General features: G+C 56.3%; 1 protein-coding gene across 8 annotated transcripts in view; it reads right to left on the bottom strand.

Moving 5' to 3' along the window:
* The window catches only part of ANKDD1B (ankyrin repeat and death domain containing 1B), a 58,004-nt gene that overhangs the window by 19,713 nt on the left and 20,844 nt on the right, over nt 1-17,447 (bottom strand). For all 8 annotated transcript variants that reach the window (XM_008251117.5, XM_089312875.1, XM_002723023.6 and 5 more), the window contains 4 exons: nt 9,859-9,957; nt 8,415-8,513; nt 3,214-3,312; nt 1,415-1,513 (listed from right to left, as the gene is read on the bottom strand). In XM_008251117.5, coding sequence (XP_008249339.4) covers nt 1,415-1,513; nt 3,214-3,312; nt 8,415-8,513; nt 9,859-9,957 — 396 coding nt within the window. The remainder of the gene's footprint in view (nt 1-1,414; nt 1,514-3,213; nt 3,313-8,414; nt 8,514-9,858; nt 9,958-17,447) is intronic.

The following is a 17,447-nucleotide window of genomic DNA, read 5'->3' as shown; positions in this document are numbered from 1 at the left end:
CAAGCCAGTGCCGCGGCTCACTAGGCTAATCCTCCGCCTGCGGCGCCGGCACCCCGGGTTCTAGTCCTGGTCGGGGCGCCGGATTCTGTCCCGGTTGCCCTTCTTCCAGGCCAGCTCTCTGCTGTGGCCCAGGAGTGCAATGGAGGATGGCCCAAGTGCTTGGGCCCTGCACCCGCATGGGAGACCAGGAGAAGCACCTGGCTCCTGGCTTCGGATCAGCGCGATAACGGCCGTGGTGTCCATTGGAGGGTGAACCAAGGGCAAAAGGAAGACCTTTCTCTCTGTCTCTCTCTCTCACTGTCCACTCTGCCTATCCAAAAAAAAAAAAAAAAAGTGAAGGAGCGAGAGAGGGTAAGCGGAAGAGGAGGCAGCCCTGTGGGAGGGTGGGGGCCGAGGACCAGTGAGTGGCCCGAATGCAAGCTAGCGTGACCTTCCGTGTCAGGAGAACCCAGCCGTGTTCCAGACACAGGTGATGCTGTCCAGGCACCATCCAGTCCCTCCTTTGTCAGGAGGACAGAAAAGAGCAGAAACCACCCAGGGCCACGGAGCAAGGACATGCAGAGACAGGACTTGAACCCAGACCTTTGTGTCCCTCCATCCGCAGCAGACAGGGTGGGGAGGCCAGCAGCGCCCAGAGGACAAGGCGGGTGGGGGCACCATGGTGGAGAAGTCGAGCACTGGGGTGGGGGCAGACACCACGAGGGAGGGCAGGGGCGCTGTGCAGACACAGCCATGGTCCTGTGTGGCCTCCCCTGCTGAGGACACAGCCTCCTGCGGGCAGTTGCCCTGGCAGGACGGCTGCCCCAGTGGGGCCCAGCACTGTCCAAGAAAGAGCAAGTCCAGAGCCCGAGCCCAATGCTGTGTGCCACACTGTGATGCAGTTCAAACCACAGCTCTGCGCTGAGTTAATGCACTAAATAAATAGCAGGGTTTCGGGAAATAATGTCCTCAGAGGAGGAAAGAACCTGGAAAACAGGGGCGCTTCCCGCCTCATCCCAGCAGAGGGCCCTGCCAATTCCAAGGGCAGTTCCAATTACTGCAGATCTAAGGCAGGATAAAAGAGGGACTTCCCACAGGAAAACACAGCTGCCCAGGGCAGGGAAGTGACCAGTCCTCTTCCTGTCCCCAGCGGCCTCACTCTTTTCCCAAGACAACACTCATACAGAATTGCCCCTAGGGACTCACAAGCAAGCTTTAGTGCAGCAAAAATGAGAATTTCAAACATCGCGAATTCACTCCGTTCAGAACTTCAATGGCCCCCAAATTCATGTCTCAGATTTGACTTCTCAGGGTTAAGACTCAGCTTCCGGAAGGAGCCAGGCCGCTTTGCCAGGAGCCCCTCGTCCCACACGACCACCGGCGGCGCTCCCCCAGGGCTGCCAGCGCCAAGGCCTGCGGCAGGGAAGAGACTTACGTCCAGGCCCTGGTGCAGGTCCACGTTCTCTCGGAGAAGAAACTTGACGAGGGATGCCTGGCCGTTCCGGGCTGCAGTCTGCAAAGCGCTTACGTTGAGCTGAAAGGACAGCCAGAGAGCGGGGGAGGGGATCCAGTGAGGTCTGGCTCTATGCTGTTTGTCGCATGGTAACCAGTTAACCCAGGGAAGGGGACAACCAGTTCAAAAAGAAAACCCGACGCGTCTCCCTCAAGTCTTGGAGCCCTGAGGACCACACGTGCAATGAACGAGCCTCTGAGTCCCTCCAAATTTCCTGTGGAGCCCTAGTCCCACTCTGACAGAACTGGGTGGCTTAGATCACAAGGTGGGGCCTTCAGCCTCAGGATCTGCACCAAGAAGACCAGAGAGCAGTAGGTCCCCTGGCACCACGTGAGGGCACAGCAAGGAGAGCACCATCTGCAAGCCCGGAGAGACCTCACCAGAATCAACGCTGCCAGCACCAAGTGCCAACCCCCAGAACTGAGAATGGAGGCTTGTTCAGAGGTCCCCAGTCCCACCACCCTCCACGTCACTCCTCTGGCCAGCACAGCGCCAAAGCTTCCCACGACTCCTGCACACCAGCAGTGGCCCTGGGCTCAGCTAAGTTTGCCTGGTGCTGGGGTACACACTCGGCCTGCATTGGCTGCCCTTGGCCACACCGCTCTCAGCTGTCCTGCCTCCTGCAGAGGGTCCAGCATGGTGTTTTACAGCAATAGGAGACCAGTGAATCGTGGGTGTGGATTCACTGCACGTCCAGGCCAATAGCAGGGAGAAGTGCAGAACTGCAGCGTGGGAACACGAGCCAGCGCCCACACGGGCAGTGGCTTTATCCACTATGCCGCAATGCCAGCCTTTAGAGCAGTGTCTTAACATAACGTCCCATGTGTGGGTAGAAGGAAAGTGACAAGTTGCTGACCTAAAGGGTTGCACAATGGGCACTCCACCAGCAGGATATAAAGCATGAAACAGCACCTGTCTTCCGGAAAAGGTGCTGTTTAAACACCGTGCCAACATAAAGATCCCCAAGACATATCTGCAGTTCAAGAAACACACAGACTACCACCACCATGGAAGTGAGTGCACAGGAGGTGCACCTGTATGCTGGGCCGGTGGGGGGAGGGGCGGTGCAGAGCTCTGGGGAGAATAAAGAAAGCAGTACCGAGTGAGTTCTGTAGAGTGAAACCGAGCTGCGGGGTTCAGGAAAGTTTATCCAGTGGTACTACTCAAATGTTCAGGTCATGAGTGGTTTTCATCAAAACTCAAAGTTAATTAGAAAAACAAGAAAGAGGTCATGTGGACCTGTAGCCCCTGTGTAATGAGACACAAGTGTAACCCCCACCCCCAACCCCTAGCCCACCATCCACTGTCAATCCGGGACAACTTCCACGACCTTTCAAACTATGGCTTTCTGACCGAAGAAAAGGAAGACAACAGTCCAGCCTCAGACACGCCAGAGCATCAGGCAACCTGGGAAAAGACGCCAGTGGGCCACGTCGAGCTTTAGCCAGCACACATCCTCTCCAGCACTGCTGTGCAAAGCAGGCGCGGCCAGCTGGTACAGAGAAGCCCACCCAGGACGAAAGAAGAGAGTCCTGTGTATAGCAAGTGACAAGTGCCCCACTGTCAAGAGACTCTTCCCCAGAGAAAAGAAGAAACACTTGGAAGAGAGTTAACTGGGATATCAGAGGTATATCATTCATTTTTACCAAGAAACATATAAATATTAATCCCACAAAAACCCAGCGGTAGAGCAATGCAGGACCCAGTCTCGGGTCACCTACCTTATTTCTGACGTTGATGTCGCTTCCCGCCTCCAGGAGCACTTGGCTGCATTCCTCGTGGCCCCCCTGGACACTCAGGAAGAACGGTGTCTCTCCATCCTGACAAAGAGAATTCAGTCATCCTGACTGTCCCTGGTGAGGATCCAAAGCCCTGAGAGACAGCCCTCCCTGTTCCCACCCCATGCCCCACTCTTGGTAACGGTCACACTGAGCGAGCTCCTCGGTGCTTACGTCCGCTGCTGAGACCACTCGCCTTGGCCCACTAAGAGCACAGCACAGTCCCAAAGATTGTGACCATTCTGTCCTCAGTTTACAGAGAAGTAAACTGAACCTCAGCTGAAGGGCCACGGAGCCAGGGTGCAGGCTGTGAGCACCACAGCCCGCACTCCTGACAACTCCAGGCCACACCCTTCTCACTGTCCACCCCATCACACCCTCACCCTGTACCGATGAGGCCCACAGACACTACGTGCATGCTGGGATCCTAAGGCAGGGAGGACACAGCCCTTCCCACAGGAAAGATCATCTCAGAAGCAGAGCTACAGCGCAAACTAGAAGTGCCCTTGTGCCAAGAACAGCCTTAACCTATCAAATGAGCTAAAAGGTTGACTGTCTTAAAAAAGGAGCGTTGGGGCTGGCATTGTAGCACAGTGGGTTAAGCTGCTCAATGTAGTGTCAGCATCCCATATTGGCACAGGTTCAAGTTCTGGCTGCTCCACTTCTGATCCAGCTCCCTGCTAATGCACCTGGGAAAGCAGCAGAAGTTGGCCCAAGTGCTTGGGCCCCTGCACCCACGAGGGAGACCCGGATGGAGCTCCTGGTTTCTGGCTTCAGCCTGGCTCAGCCCTGGCCATAGCAGCCGTTTGGGGAATGAATCAGCAGATGGAAGATCTCTCTGTCCTCTCTCTCTCTCTCTCTCTCTCTCTCTCTCTCTCTCTTTCTCACGGTGTATCTAACTCTGCCTTTAATATAAAAATTTTATGTCTTTTTAAAAATAAAAATTAAAAAAGAATGTCAATTTTTAAAAAAGTAATCTCAGCACTTCACTTTCCTGAAACTTGGCAAGAGCACCAACAGGGCAAAGTGAATTTAGTGGGTTTTTGTTTGTTTGTTTGTTTGTTTTGACAGGCAGAGTGGACAGTGAGAGAGAGAAAGACAGAGAGAAAGGTCTTCCTTCCATTGGTTCACCCCCCTAATGGCCACTACAGCCAGCGCACTGTGCCGATCCGAAGCCGGGAGCCAGGTGCTTCCTCCTGGTCTCCCCTGCGGGTGCAGAGCCCAAGCACCTGGGCCATCCTCCACTGCACTCCCGGGCCACAGCAGAGAGCTGGACTGGAAGAGGGGCACCCGAGACAGAACCAGCGCCCCGACTGGGACTAGAACCCAGGGTGCCGGCGCCACAGGCAGAGGATTAGCCAAGTGAGCCACGGTGCTGGCCATGAGTTTAGTTTTCACCATGACATAGAGGGAAAAAAACGAACTGATCTCACACGTGGTTCCCGAATATTCCTGGAAGTGCTGTGGGGAAGCATACGTCCCTCCCTAACCAGCACCCTGAGACTTTATTCTGCTTGGCAATGGTACTGGGCAAGCCCAGAGGGTCCAAGTCACAGCAATCAGATAGGGACATCCTGCTAACAGGGAGGTGAATGTGGGGACCACGTCTCTGTCCCAGCAAGGCTGGAAGACTCCACCCCATACTGCTTTTCCCGGATGCCTGGGGCAGCTGCTTACCAAGGAATTTCTGCTCACGACACGTCTTCCCATTCTTCCAGAAAAAGAGATGCCAAAAGGCAAACCCAGGTGGGAAAAAATATTTTCAAAAGATGTGAAGGAAAGAATTCAAATTTTAACATATGAAAGAGTGTAATAAGCATCCATATATTTGACCCATAATCTATATCTAAGAATATACCAAAAGGAAACAGTGAGGAACTCAAACTAAGGTTTATAAACTAAGATTTCCTTTGTACAGGAGTAAGTATATCTTTTTGTCACATGCTAGCACTGCCTACAGTGAAGAAAGCCTGAAACAAGCTAATGTGCAAGAGCTAAAAACAGATAAATTTTAGGCAGCCACTAAAAAGAGATAGTTATAGGCCGGTGCCACGGCTCACTAGGCTAATCCTCCACCTTGCGGCGCCGGCACACCGGGTTCTAGTCCCGGTTGGGGCGCCGGATTCTGTCCCGGTTGCCCCTCTTCCAGGCCAGCTCTCTGCTGTGGCCAGGGAGTGCAGTGGAGGATGGCCCAAGTGCTTGGGCCCTGCACCCCATGGGAGACCAGGAGAAGCACCTGGCTCCTGCCATCGGATCAGCGTGGTGCGCCGGCTGCGGCGTCCATTGGAGGGTGAACCAAGGGCAAAAGGAAGACCTTTCTCTCTGTCTCTCTGTCTCTGTGTCTCTCTGTCTCTCTCTCTCTCACTGTCCACTCTGCCTGTCAAAAAATTAAAAAAAAGAGAGATAGTTATTCCTATACAAAGGAAACTGAAAGGATTTTATGATTTATAAATTCCTAGTCTAAGACACTGTGTTGCAGCCACAGGAGTGGGTGAGACAGTCTCCACACTGGTCTGGGCAGGTCAACCTCACCCAAGGTTGACCCCTGGTGACTCCTGTTTTATTTTCATCTTTACTTATTTACTTTACTTACTTGTTAGTTTGACAGAGAGAGAGAGACAGAGGTCTTCTCTCCACTGGTTTACTCCAAAAATTCCTGCAACAGCCAAGGTTGGGCCAGGCCAAAGCCAGGATCCAGAAACTCAATGGTCTCTCACATGGCTACCAGGGATTGAAATACTGAAGCCACCACCTGCTGTCCCCTAAGGTGCACATTAACAGGAAGTTAGAATCCAAAGTAAAGGTGGAGATTTTTTTTTAGATTCATTTATTTACTTGAGAGGCAGAGTTAAAGACAGAGAGAGAGAGAGACAGAGGTAAAGGTCTCCCATCTGCTGGTTCACTCCCCAAATGGCCGCAACTGCCGGAGCTGAGCTGATCTAAAGCCAGGAGCCAGGAGCTTCTTCTGGATGCCTCAAGCAAATGCAAGGGCCCAGGCACTTTGGCCATCTTCTGCCGCTTTCCCAGGCCATTAGTAGGGAACTGGATCAGAAGTGGAGCAGCTGGTACTGGAACTGGCACCTACGTGGGATGCCAGCACCACAGATGGATGCTTAACCTGCTGCACCGCAGTGCAGGCTGCAAAAGTGGTGAATGAACCAATATGGGACCTGGGTGTCCCAAGCAGTGTCTTAGCCACTGTGTCAAATGCTGAGCCCCGATTCCTGATCTTTTTGAGTTTTCAACACTTCATTCCTCACGCAGGAAGACCCAGTTCTTGTGCTCCTCTTCAAGTGAATAAACCAGTTCAGCCGGCTCATTAGACAGATGGTGAGGAGAGTGAGCATGGAGGCCCCCCTGTGTCCTGGCCTTCAGTGAGCACTTGTTGACCACAAGGGAACGAGGGCAACAGCAAGGCAGGCGGTCTCCGTATCAGTGGGTCCCACACCGACAGACTCAAGCGCCAGAGGGACAAAAAAATTAAAGAGAGAGGAAGAGAGAGATTGACTGTATCCACACTGAGCAGACACAGATTTTTTTCGTTGTTATGTCCTAAACCACACAGTGGAGGAATGATCTGCACAGCATCTACACTGCATTAGGTAAGATCAGCATTCTCGGGACTTGAGCAGCATCCAATCTGGTATGTCCTGGGGGTCCCAGAACCAGGTCCGTAGACTCAGGGATGACTGTATACATTGCTCATACTGACAACTGTATACACTGCTCACGCTGATGCCAGCTAGGATCCCACTTTCTGCACCATAGCACTATAACTACAGACACCCCCAGTCACACACCCACCACAGGCACCTTTCATGTGCTACGTGACACAGCCTTTCCATTTAAACCTCTCTAAGGCTTTAAAGATTTATTTATTTATTTGAAAGTCAGAGTTACACAGAGAGAGAAGGAGAGGCAGAGAGAGAGGTCTTCTGTCCACTGGTTCACTCCCCAATGGCTGCAACGGCCGAAGCTGAGCTTCCTCCGGGTCCCCCATGCGGGTGCAGGGGCCCAAGGACTTGGGCCATCTTCCACTGCCTTCCCAAGCCACAGCAGAGAGCTGGATCAGAAGTGGAGCGGCCAGGACGTGAAGCAGCACCCATATGGGATGCCGGCACTGCCGACAGCGGCTTTACCTGCTAGGCCACAGCACCGGCCCCTTAACTCCATTTTCTATGAATATTTTGAATGCCCTATCCAGGGGCCAGCACGGTGGCACAGTGGGTTAAGCTGCTGCCTGTAATGCTGGCATCTTGCATCAGAGCACTGGTTTGAGTCCCAGCTGCTCCACTTCTGGTCCATCTCCATGCTAATGTGACTGGGAGAGCAGCAGAGAATGGCCCAAGTATCTGGGTCCCTTCCACACATGTGGGAGAACAGGATGGAATTCCAGGCTCGCAGCTGCAGCCTGGCCTGGCTCCAGCCACCCCAGCCATTTGGGAAGTGAACCAGCGATGCAACACCTATCTCTCTGTTTCTTTCTCTCTCTCCCCCACCATCACTCTTTCAAATAAGTAAAACAAATCCTTAAAATAAACAAAACAGCACCCTATACATATCTTTTATTGCATCTAATCCAGTATATTTTTGCATGCTCTTCTTTTATTTTTAATTTAAAAAAATGTATTCATTCTCATCTACCTGAATAGCAAAGGCAGATCAATCTTCCATATGCTGCTCCAACCCCTAAACCCTCTTCCCAGCTTTACTGGACCAAGCCACATCCAGAGCCCAGCACCCAGTCAAGGTCTTCCACACGGGCGGCAGGGACCCAAGCACACACACCATTGTCTGTTACCTCCCAGGGTGCAAATCAGCAGGGAGCTGGATTGGAAACAGAGCCAGGACTCCGTCTCAGGGGCTCTGATATGGATGCAGGTGTCCCAAGTGGTGGCTTAACCCGCTATGCCACACACCTGCCCTTGCATGCCCTTCTAACCTACAGGGTGCTAGACTAGGGCATATATGAAACAAGCATTTTTGGAATGAGTGGGTGAGCACACAAATATAACAGAGTACTGTGGAAAGTGCTGGAGAAAAGCAGCAGGAATCTTCGGGGTCGTGGCTCTAACTGTTCTGTTTTCCGCCCATCTGTTCCCTGCTGAAGCCCCAGGCCCCACCTGCAGTGAGTGCCTCCGTACCTCATTGACTTCATCCACTCCTCGCCACTGAGTCAGCAGCAGCTGCACAGCTCGGCTGTGCCCACCCCTTGCCGCCAGGTGCAGGGCTGTGTTTCCCTCCTGCAACAGAGACGCACTTGCGGGGTGCCAAGCCAGGACACCGCGCCCTTGCATTTTTACTTTGTCCAGAACTCTGGTGTAGTGTGTGGGCTGTCTCAGCCCAAGTTTTAGGTGAAATTCATAAATCTCTACATTTAAAATGAGAAGACACAGCTGTCTGAAAGAAAAGTCATCCATACTTCTCATCAATAATTTTGCACACACAAGAGATTCCGCTTAGCCTGTGTGAGAGCAAACTGAGACCTAACTGGCACAGATGGCCAACAATGTAACGATGAGTGGAGCCCTTGGCCCGCCACCCCACCTGGGATTTCTAAGACACCCATCAGAAGGACATCCAGATTGTTGTCTTCCAGGCTCCCCGCCCCAACCCACTCAGCAGGTGCTGGGTGTCCAGCAGCCTGCAGGGAGGAAGGGCAGGTTAGAGCAGGTGCCGGGGAACCTGAGGTCGGCCAGTTCACACACACCTATGGCGTGGAAGGGCAGTTAGAGCGGGTGCCGGAGAACCTGAGGTCGGCCAGTTCACACACACCTATGGCGAGGAAGGGCAGGTTAGAGCGGGTGCCGGAGAACCTGAGGGCGGCCAGTTCACACACACCTATGGCGTGGAAGGGCAGGTTAGAGCAGGCGCCAGGGAACCTGAGGTCGGCCAGTTCACACACACCTATGGCGTGGAAGGGCAGGTTAGAGCAGGCGCCAGGGAACCTGAGGGCGGCCAGTTCACACACACCTATGGCGTGGAAGGGCAGGTTAGAGCAGGCGCCAGGGAACCTGAGGTCGGCCAGTTCACACACACCTATGGCGTGGAAGGGCAGTTAGAGCGGGTGCCGGAGAACCTGAGGTCGGCCAGTTCACACACACCTATGGCGAGGAAGGGCAGGTTAGAGCGGGTGCCGGAGAACCTGAGGGCGGCCAGTTCACACACACCTATGGCGTGGAAGGGCAGGTTAGAGCAGGCGCCAGGGAACCTGAGGTCGGCCAGTTCACACACACCTATGGCGTGGAAGGGCAGGTTAGAGCAGGTGCCGGGGAACCTGAGGTCGGCCAGTTCACACACACCTATGGCGTGGAAGGGCAGGTTAGAGCAGGCGCCAGGGAACCTGAGGTCGGCCAGTTCACACACACCTATGGCGTGGAAGGGCAGGTTAGAGCAGGCGCCAGGGAACCTGAGGTCGGCCAGTTCACACACACCTATGGCGTGGCAGCTGCCGGTCAAGAGGCTCCGCAGCAAACTCGGCAGAGTTCACCTGCACAGCCACGATCCCCTGTGACCAACACGCATTAGCACACCCTCATCCACCTTCTACCCCTCTCACCCTCACTGAAGCAACAGAGCCCACCTCACCTTGTCCTTCTCTGAAGAATGCAGGTTGAGGAGGGTGAGTGTTTCTATCACTTCGACGTGGCCCCTCTCTGCCGCACAGAGAAATGGCTTTCTTCCTCTCTGGGGATCAATCACAGCTGCAGTGTCTGTTACCCATTCCGTGAAGAGCAGCAGCCAGCAACATTCTGAGGCCCACGTGCTCCTCCACCCCAGCCAGACCAGATTCCTTTTGGAACTGGCAGTTTTATGACTCAAAGTCTGTCCAGTAGTATGTTCACAAAAGTCAACAGGAGACCCCTTGGGCACGGGTCAACATGAAATGGAAGGGAGAGATGAAACATCGCCCACAGAAGAGGGTGGGAGAGGAGTGAGCAGGGTTCACCTGTTGGGAAGGGAAGTTCAAACACAGGGATTTCTGATGGTGGTCATTTCTCCAACTCCGCATTGCCAGTGGAGACCCCACCGCAAGAACTGAAATGTCATTCAAGAAGAGAGAACTGCAGAGAACTCAGTTTTGTAACTGAGGCTTTTAGGAGGAAGAAAAGGAAGGCGGCATAGCTTGACTGAAGCACTACCTCCCATCAAAGAGAAGACAACACTAGCAAACTGACCCAGTGTTTCTCAGGGAAGCTGAGCGAGGTGTGTGCACAGGCAGGAAAAGGCCCAGCCCCTTTATGAGAGAACGGAGCCAGTCTGGTCCTCCCCTCTCGTGGCTGCTGGTGAGCACTCTTGGTGCCCAAAGAGGAGGAGAAGGTGCTGAACTGATAAATGGCAAAAACAAAACCAAACAGAAACTGTCTACAGAGGCCCCACAGGAGTCTGTACGGGCGGACTTAAAGACAAGTTTGTTTAGATGTCAAAAACTTCTTTGGCCAGCGCTGCAGCTCACTAGGCTAATTCTCCGCCTGCGGTGCTGGCACCCCGGGTTCTAGTCTCGGTCGGGGCACCGGATTCTGTCCCGGTTGCTCCTCTTCCAGGCCAGCTCTCTGCTGTGGCCGGGGAAGGCAGTGGAGGATGGCCCAAGTGTTTGGGCCCTGCACCCGCGTGGGAGACCAGGAGGAAGCACTTGGCTCCTGGCTTCGGATCGGTGCAGCGCACCGGCCGTGGCAGCCATTTGGGAGGTGAACCAACAGAAGGAAGACCTTTCTCTCTGTCTCTATCTCTCTCACTGTCTATAACTCTGCCTATCAAAAAAAAACAACTTTTTCAACCCATTCAGTGTTTTGCTGGGACTTTTTGAAGACCTTGAGTTTTTGTGCATGTGTGGAAACTAGAAACAAACTGACATAATTATTTATTCTTGGGTCAGTAATGTTGCCAGCGAGGCCTACATCCCTTACTGGCCAAGGCATGAGGGCCTGACCCTTCCTCACCCTCAGGGAATCACCGAGACAGGGCTGCCTGGAGTGTTCGCTGCTCGCAACTCAGACATAAATGAAGAGGGGAAATCAAATCTCAAGCACACACAGCCCTTTGGAAATGACAGACCAACCCTTACTGTGTCCAACTCCCAAAATACCTGCAAAAGACCACGACAAAGAGCCAGGGAGACAAACCAGGAGACCCTGGTGACGACAGCAAACCCTCAGTCACACTCTTAAAAGTTGCTCGCTCACTGATCACAGCTAAGGGGCAGCCATGTATGTGCCAGGTATGGTCACAGCAACAGAGCAGCTGGGAGAACTGTTCCGCCCTGTCCTCAAGAGGCTCAGAGCCCACAAGGGAGGCGGCTAAGCAGAGCACATGGTGATGGAGAGCCGGCCACACAGCTAGCAGGGCGGCCTGTTTGCCCTGGGTGGCCAGAGGGGCAGAATGTCAGTGAAGGTGGCTGAAACACACATGCACAAAAACTCTGTCCCCTGACTTCCTCACCCTCTCTTCCAAGGAAAATCAATCAATCTCTCTCTCTCTCTCTCTCTCTCTCTCTCTCTCACACACACACACACACACACCCACACCCCATGTTGATGTGGAGCTGTCACAGTTCAGCCTATCCCACCACTGCCCCCCGGCCATAGCCTTTGTGCACAGATGTCACAGGCCAGCCAGCAGTCTGTCAAGGCAGTTTTTCCCCTGGCCTGGTTCCGGCCCCTTAAATCCCCCCACACCTGGACTCGGAGGCCCCCTCAGTCTTCCCACACCTGACTCCCCACCCCTGACTCCCCTCAGGCCCAATCAGAAGGCCTATGAATCCTTTCCTGTCTGCTATTGGACGCCCCTAAGACCCCCCACCTCCAATCCAACAGCCCCTGAAGCACCCCACACCCGCACGTGGACAGCCCGTGAGCCCCTCACACACGCACGTGGACGGCCCTGAAGCCCCTCACACCCGCACATGGACGGCCCCTGAAGCCCCTCACACCCACACGTGGACGGCCCCTGAGCCCCTCACACCCGCACGTGGACGGCCCCTGAGCCCCTCACACCCGCACGTGGACGGCCCCTGAGCCCCTCACACCTGCACGTGGAAGGCCCCTGAGCCCCTCACACCCGCACGTGGACGGCCCCTGAAGTCCCACACACCAGCATGTGGACGGCCCCTGAGCCCCTCACACCTGCACGTGGACGGCCCCTGAAGCCCCTCACACCTGCACGTGGACGGCTCCTGAGCCCCTCACACCCGCAGGTGGAAGGCCCCTGAAGCCCCTCACACCCGCACGTGGACGGCCCCTGAGCCCCTCACACCCTCACGTGGACGGCCCTGAGCCCCTCACACCCGCACGTGGACGGGCCCTGAAGCCCCTCACACCTGCACGTGGATGGCCCCTGAAGTCTCACACCGGCACGTGGACGGCCCCTGAGCTCCTCACAACTGCACGTGGACGGCCCCTGAGCCCCTCACACCCGCACGTGGACGGCCCCTGAGCCCCTTACACCCGCACGTGGACGGCCCCTGAGCCCCTCACACCTGCACGTGGAAGTCCCTGAGCCCCTCACACCCGCACGTGGACGGCCCCTGAAGTCTCACACCGGCATGTGGATGGCCCCTAAGCCCCTCACACCCGCATGTGGACGGCCCCTGAAGCCCCTCACACCTGCACGTGGACGGCCCCTGAAGTCTCACACCAGCATGTGGACGGCCCCTGAGTCCCTCACACCCGCACGTGGACGGCCCCTGAGCCCCTCACACCCGCACGTGGAAGGCCCCTGAGCCCCTCACACCCGCACGTGGAAGGCCCCTGAAGTCCTTCACACCCGCACGTGGACGGCCCCTGAGTCCCTCACACCCGCACGTGGACGGCCCGTGAGCCCCTCACACCCGCACGTGGATGGCCCCTGAGCCCCTCACACCCTCACGTGGACGGCCCTGAGCCCCTCACACCCGCACGTGGATGGCCCCTGAGCCCCTCACACCCTCACGTGGACAGCCCTGAGCCCCTCACACCCGCACGTGGACGGCCCCTGAGCCTCTCACACCCGCACGTGGACGGCCCCTGAGCCCCTCACACCCGCACGTGGATGGCCCCTGAGCCCCTCACACCCTCACGTGGACAGCCCTGAGCCCCTCACACCCGCACGTGGACGGCCCCTGAGCCCCTCACACCCTCACGTGGACGGCCCTGAGCCCCTCACACCCGCACGTGGACGGGCCCTGAAGCCCCTCACACCTGCACGTGGAAGGCCCCTGAAGTCTCACACCGGCACGTGGACGGCCCCTGAGCTCCTCACAACTGCACGTGGACGGCCCCTGAAGCCCCTCACACCCGCACGTGGACGGCCCCTGAGCCCCTCACACCCGCACGTGGACGGCCCCTGAGCCCCTTACACCCGCACGTGGACGGCCCCTGAGCCCCTCACACCTGCACGTGGAAGTCCCTGAGCCCCTCACACCCGCACGTGGACGGCCCCTGAAGTCTCACACCGGCATGTGGATGGCCCCTAAGCCCCTCACACCCGCATGTGGACGGCCCCTGAAGCCCCTCACACCTGCACGTGGACGGCCCCTGAAGTCTCACACCAGCATGTGGACGGCCCCTGAGTCCCTCACACCCGCACGTGGACGGCCCCTGAGCCCCTCACACCCGCAGGTGGAAGGCCCCTGAAGCCCCTCACACCCGCACGTGGACGGCCCCTGAGTCCCTCACACCCGCACGTGGACGGCCCGTGAGCCCCTCACACCCGCACGTGGATGGCCCCTGAGCCCCTCACACCCTCATGTGGACGGCCCTGAGCCCCTCACACCCGCACGTGGATGGCCCCTGAGCCCCTCACACCCTCACGTGGACAGCCCTGAGCCCCTCACACCCGCACGTGGACGGCCCCTGAGCCCCTCACACCCTCACGTGGACGGCCCCTGAGCCCCTCACACCCGCACGTGGACGGCCCCTGAGCCCCTCACACCCTCACGTGGACAGCCCTGAGCCCCTCACACCCGCACGTGGACGGCCCCTGAGCCCCTCACACCCGCACGTGGACGGCCCCTGAGCCCCTCACACCCGCACGTGGACAGCCCCTGAAGCCCCTCATGCCAGACCCAGACCCCCCAATCTCCTCACATCCTAACCTGGACACCAGTGAATCCTCTCAGCTTGGTTTTGGATGACCCCACCCCACCCTGAATTCCCCAAAGCTGGGAACTGGATGTCCCCTAAAGCAACTCATACCCCAACCCATAAACCCCTGAATCCTCAGGGAAACCCAGGAATGCATTGGATGCCCCCAAAGCCCCAGTGCTGGACCAAGACCCCCCAACCCCTCACACCCACCTGGAGACCACTGAATCCTCTCAAACCTACTCTTGGTGCCCTGGGTCCTCTCACTCCCACACACTCCCACACTCGGAGTCCCTGCCACCTATCGGCTCCCAGACTCGATGCCCCAAGTCATCTAGCTCCCACCCCCGACACACAGGGTCCTGTCACTCCAAACCCAGATGCCCCTGGATCCTCTCACTCCCACAACAAGACGCCCGGGGTCTTCAAACTCCCACACCCGGACGCCCCAGGCCCTCTCGCTCTCACACCCGGATGCCCCGGGTCCTTTCACTCACACACCGGCAGCCCAGCATCCTCTAGATCCTACACCCGGACCCCCCTGGGTCTTCTCGCTCCCACACCTGGACACTCAGGTCCTCTCACTCCCATACCCGGGGTCCTCAAACTCCCACACACAGATGCCCCTGGGATCCTCTCGCTCCCACACCCGGACACTCAGGTCCTCTCGCTCCCACACCTGGACGCCCCGGGACCTCTCCCTCCCTCACTGGACGCCCCGGATCCTCTCACTTCCACACCCGGACACCCAGGTCCTCTCGCTCTCACACCCGGATGCCCCGGGTCCTCTCACTCCCACACCCGGACGCCCAGGTCCTCTCATTCCCACACCCGGACACCTGGGTCCTCTCACTCCCACACCTGGACGTCCGGGTCCTCTCGCTCTCACACCCGGATGCCCCGGGTCCTCTCGCTCCCACACCCGGACGCCCAGGTCCTCTCATTCCCACACCCGGACACCTGGGTCCTCTCACTCCCACACCTGGACGTCCGGGTCCTCTCGCTCCCACACCCAGACACCCGGGTCCTCTCGCTCTCACACCCGGATGCCCATGTCCTCTCATTCCCACACCCGGACACCCAGGGTCCTCTCATTCCCACACCTGGACGCCCCGGGTCCTCTCATTCCCACACCCGGACACCCGGGGTCCTCTCGCTCCCACACCCGGATGCCCCGGGTCCTCTCGCTCCCACACCCGGACACCCGGGTCCTCTCGCTCCCTCACCGGACACCCGGGTCCTCTCGCTCTCACACCTGGATGCCCAGAGTCCTCTCGTTCCCTCACCCGGATGCCCAGGTCCTCTCGCTCTCTCACCGGATGCCCCGGGTCCTCTCACTCCCACACTGGATGCCCGGGTCCTCTTGCTCCCACACCAGACACCCGGGTCCTCACATTTCCACAACTGCACACCCTGGGTCCTCTCACGCAGGGACCAGAGGCCGTGGGATCTGAGTGGTGGTGTGGCCGGGGCACCGAGTGTGTTCAAGGTGCAGACAGCACCCTGGGTGGCGCTGACACCCGCATCCCACCTCATGTGAGGGACCTGAGCGCTCAGTCTTCGGGTCTGCCGGGGCCAAACGACTTTACATGAACACCTGGCTTCTCAAGTCTTCCTACACCCATTCTGTGCAAGTCGTCAGAATCCCAAAGGACGCGCCTGTTTCACCCCAGAAAAAATAATAAAGCCAGGAGGCTCAAAGGAAGGACTCTTCAGCAAAAATGTCTGGGAGTAACTGTCACAAGACTGTCAGAGCTACAACATGACAAAGAGGCCACCACAACCTACAGAAAAACAGCTTCCACAAGGACATCTGCCCAGCACCATGTGTTCACCCTCGGACTAATGTCCCCATGCTTATTGGTCACTGTGGCCAGAGTGTGCTATTCCAAGACATCTGAGGCCATCCTCTTTGTTCTTGCCTTTAACAACTTCCCCTGCCTAACTCCTTGAACACATCAGGGTGTGCTACATCAGGTCGCTCTCATGGTTTCCTATGTCACCTGTATCCCAGGGTGTGCTACATCAGGAGTATCTCATGGTTTCCTATGTCACCTGTATCCCAGGGTGTGCTACATCAGGAGTTATCTGATAGTTTCCTATGTCACCTGTGTCCCAGGGTGTGCTACATCAGGAGTATCTCACAGTTTCCTACATCTCTGTATCCCAGGGTGTACTCTATCAGGAGTATCTCTCTCTCTTTTTTTTTTTTTTTGACAGGAAGAATGGATAGTGAGAGAGAGAGATAGACAGAAAGGTCTTCCTTTTGCTGTTGGTTCACCCTCCAATGGCCGCCACAGCTGGCGCGCTGCGGCCAGCGCACCCCGCTGATCTGAAGGCAGGAGCCAGGTGCTTCTCCTGGTCTCCCATGGGGTGCAGGGCCCAAGCACTTGGGCCATCCTCCACTGCCTTCCGGGCCACAACAGAGAGCTGGCCTCATCAGGAGTATCTCATAGTTTCCTATGTCACCTGTGTCCCAGGGTGTGCTACATCAGGAGTATCTCACAGTTTCCTATGTCACCTGTATCCCAGGGTGTGCTACATCAGGAGTATCTCACAGTTTCCTATGTCACCTGTATCCCAGGGTGTGCTACATCAGGAGTATCTCACAGTTTCCTTTGTCACCTGTGTCCCAGGGTGTGCTACATCAGGAGTATCTCATGGTTTCCTTTGTCACCTATATCCCAAGGTGTATTACATCAGGAGTATCTCACAGTTTCCTTTGTCTCTGTATCCCAGGGTGTGCTACATCAGGAATATCTCACAGTTTCCTTTGTTACCTGTATCCCAAGGTGTGCTACATCAGGAGTATCTCACAGCTTCCTTTGTCACCTGTATCCCAGGGTGTGCTACATCAGGAGTATCTCATGGTTTCCTTTGTCACCTATATCCCAAGGTGTATTACATCAGGAGTATCTCACAGTTTCCTTTGTCTCTGTATCCCAGGGTGTGCTACATCAGGAATATCTCACAGTTTCCTTTGTTACCTGTATCCCAAGGTGTATTACATCAGGAGTATCTCACAGTTTCCTTTGTCACCTGTATCCCAAGGTGTGCTACATCAGGAATATCTCACAGTTTCCTTTGTTACCTGTATCCCAGGGTGTGCTACATCAG

The sequence above is a fragment of the Oryctolagus cuniculus genome, chromosome 14 (genome assembly GCF_051225735.1).
Source record: "Oryctolagus cuniculus isolate XC-2025 breed Fujian yellow rabbit chromosome 14, ASM5122573v1, whole genome shotgun sequence".
Taxonomy (NCBI): Eukaryota; Metazoa; Chordata; class Mammalia; order Lagomorpha; family Leporidae; genus Oryctolagus; species Oryctolagus cuniculus.
The sequence above is the reverse complement of the archived record's forward strand: the minus strand, read 5'-3'. Positions and strand labels throughout refer to the sequence as shown.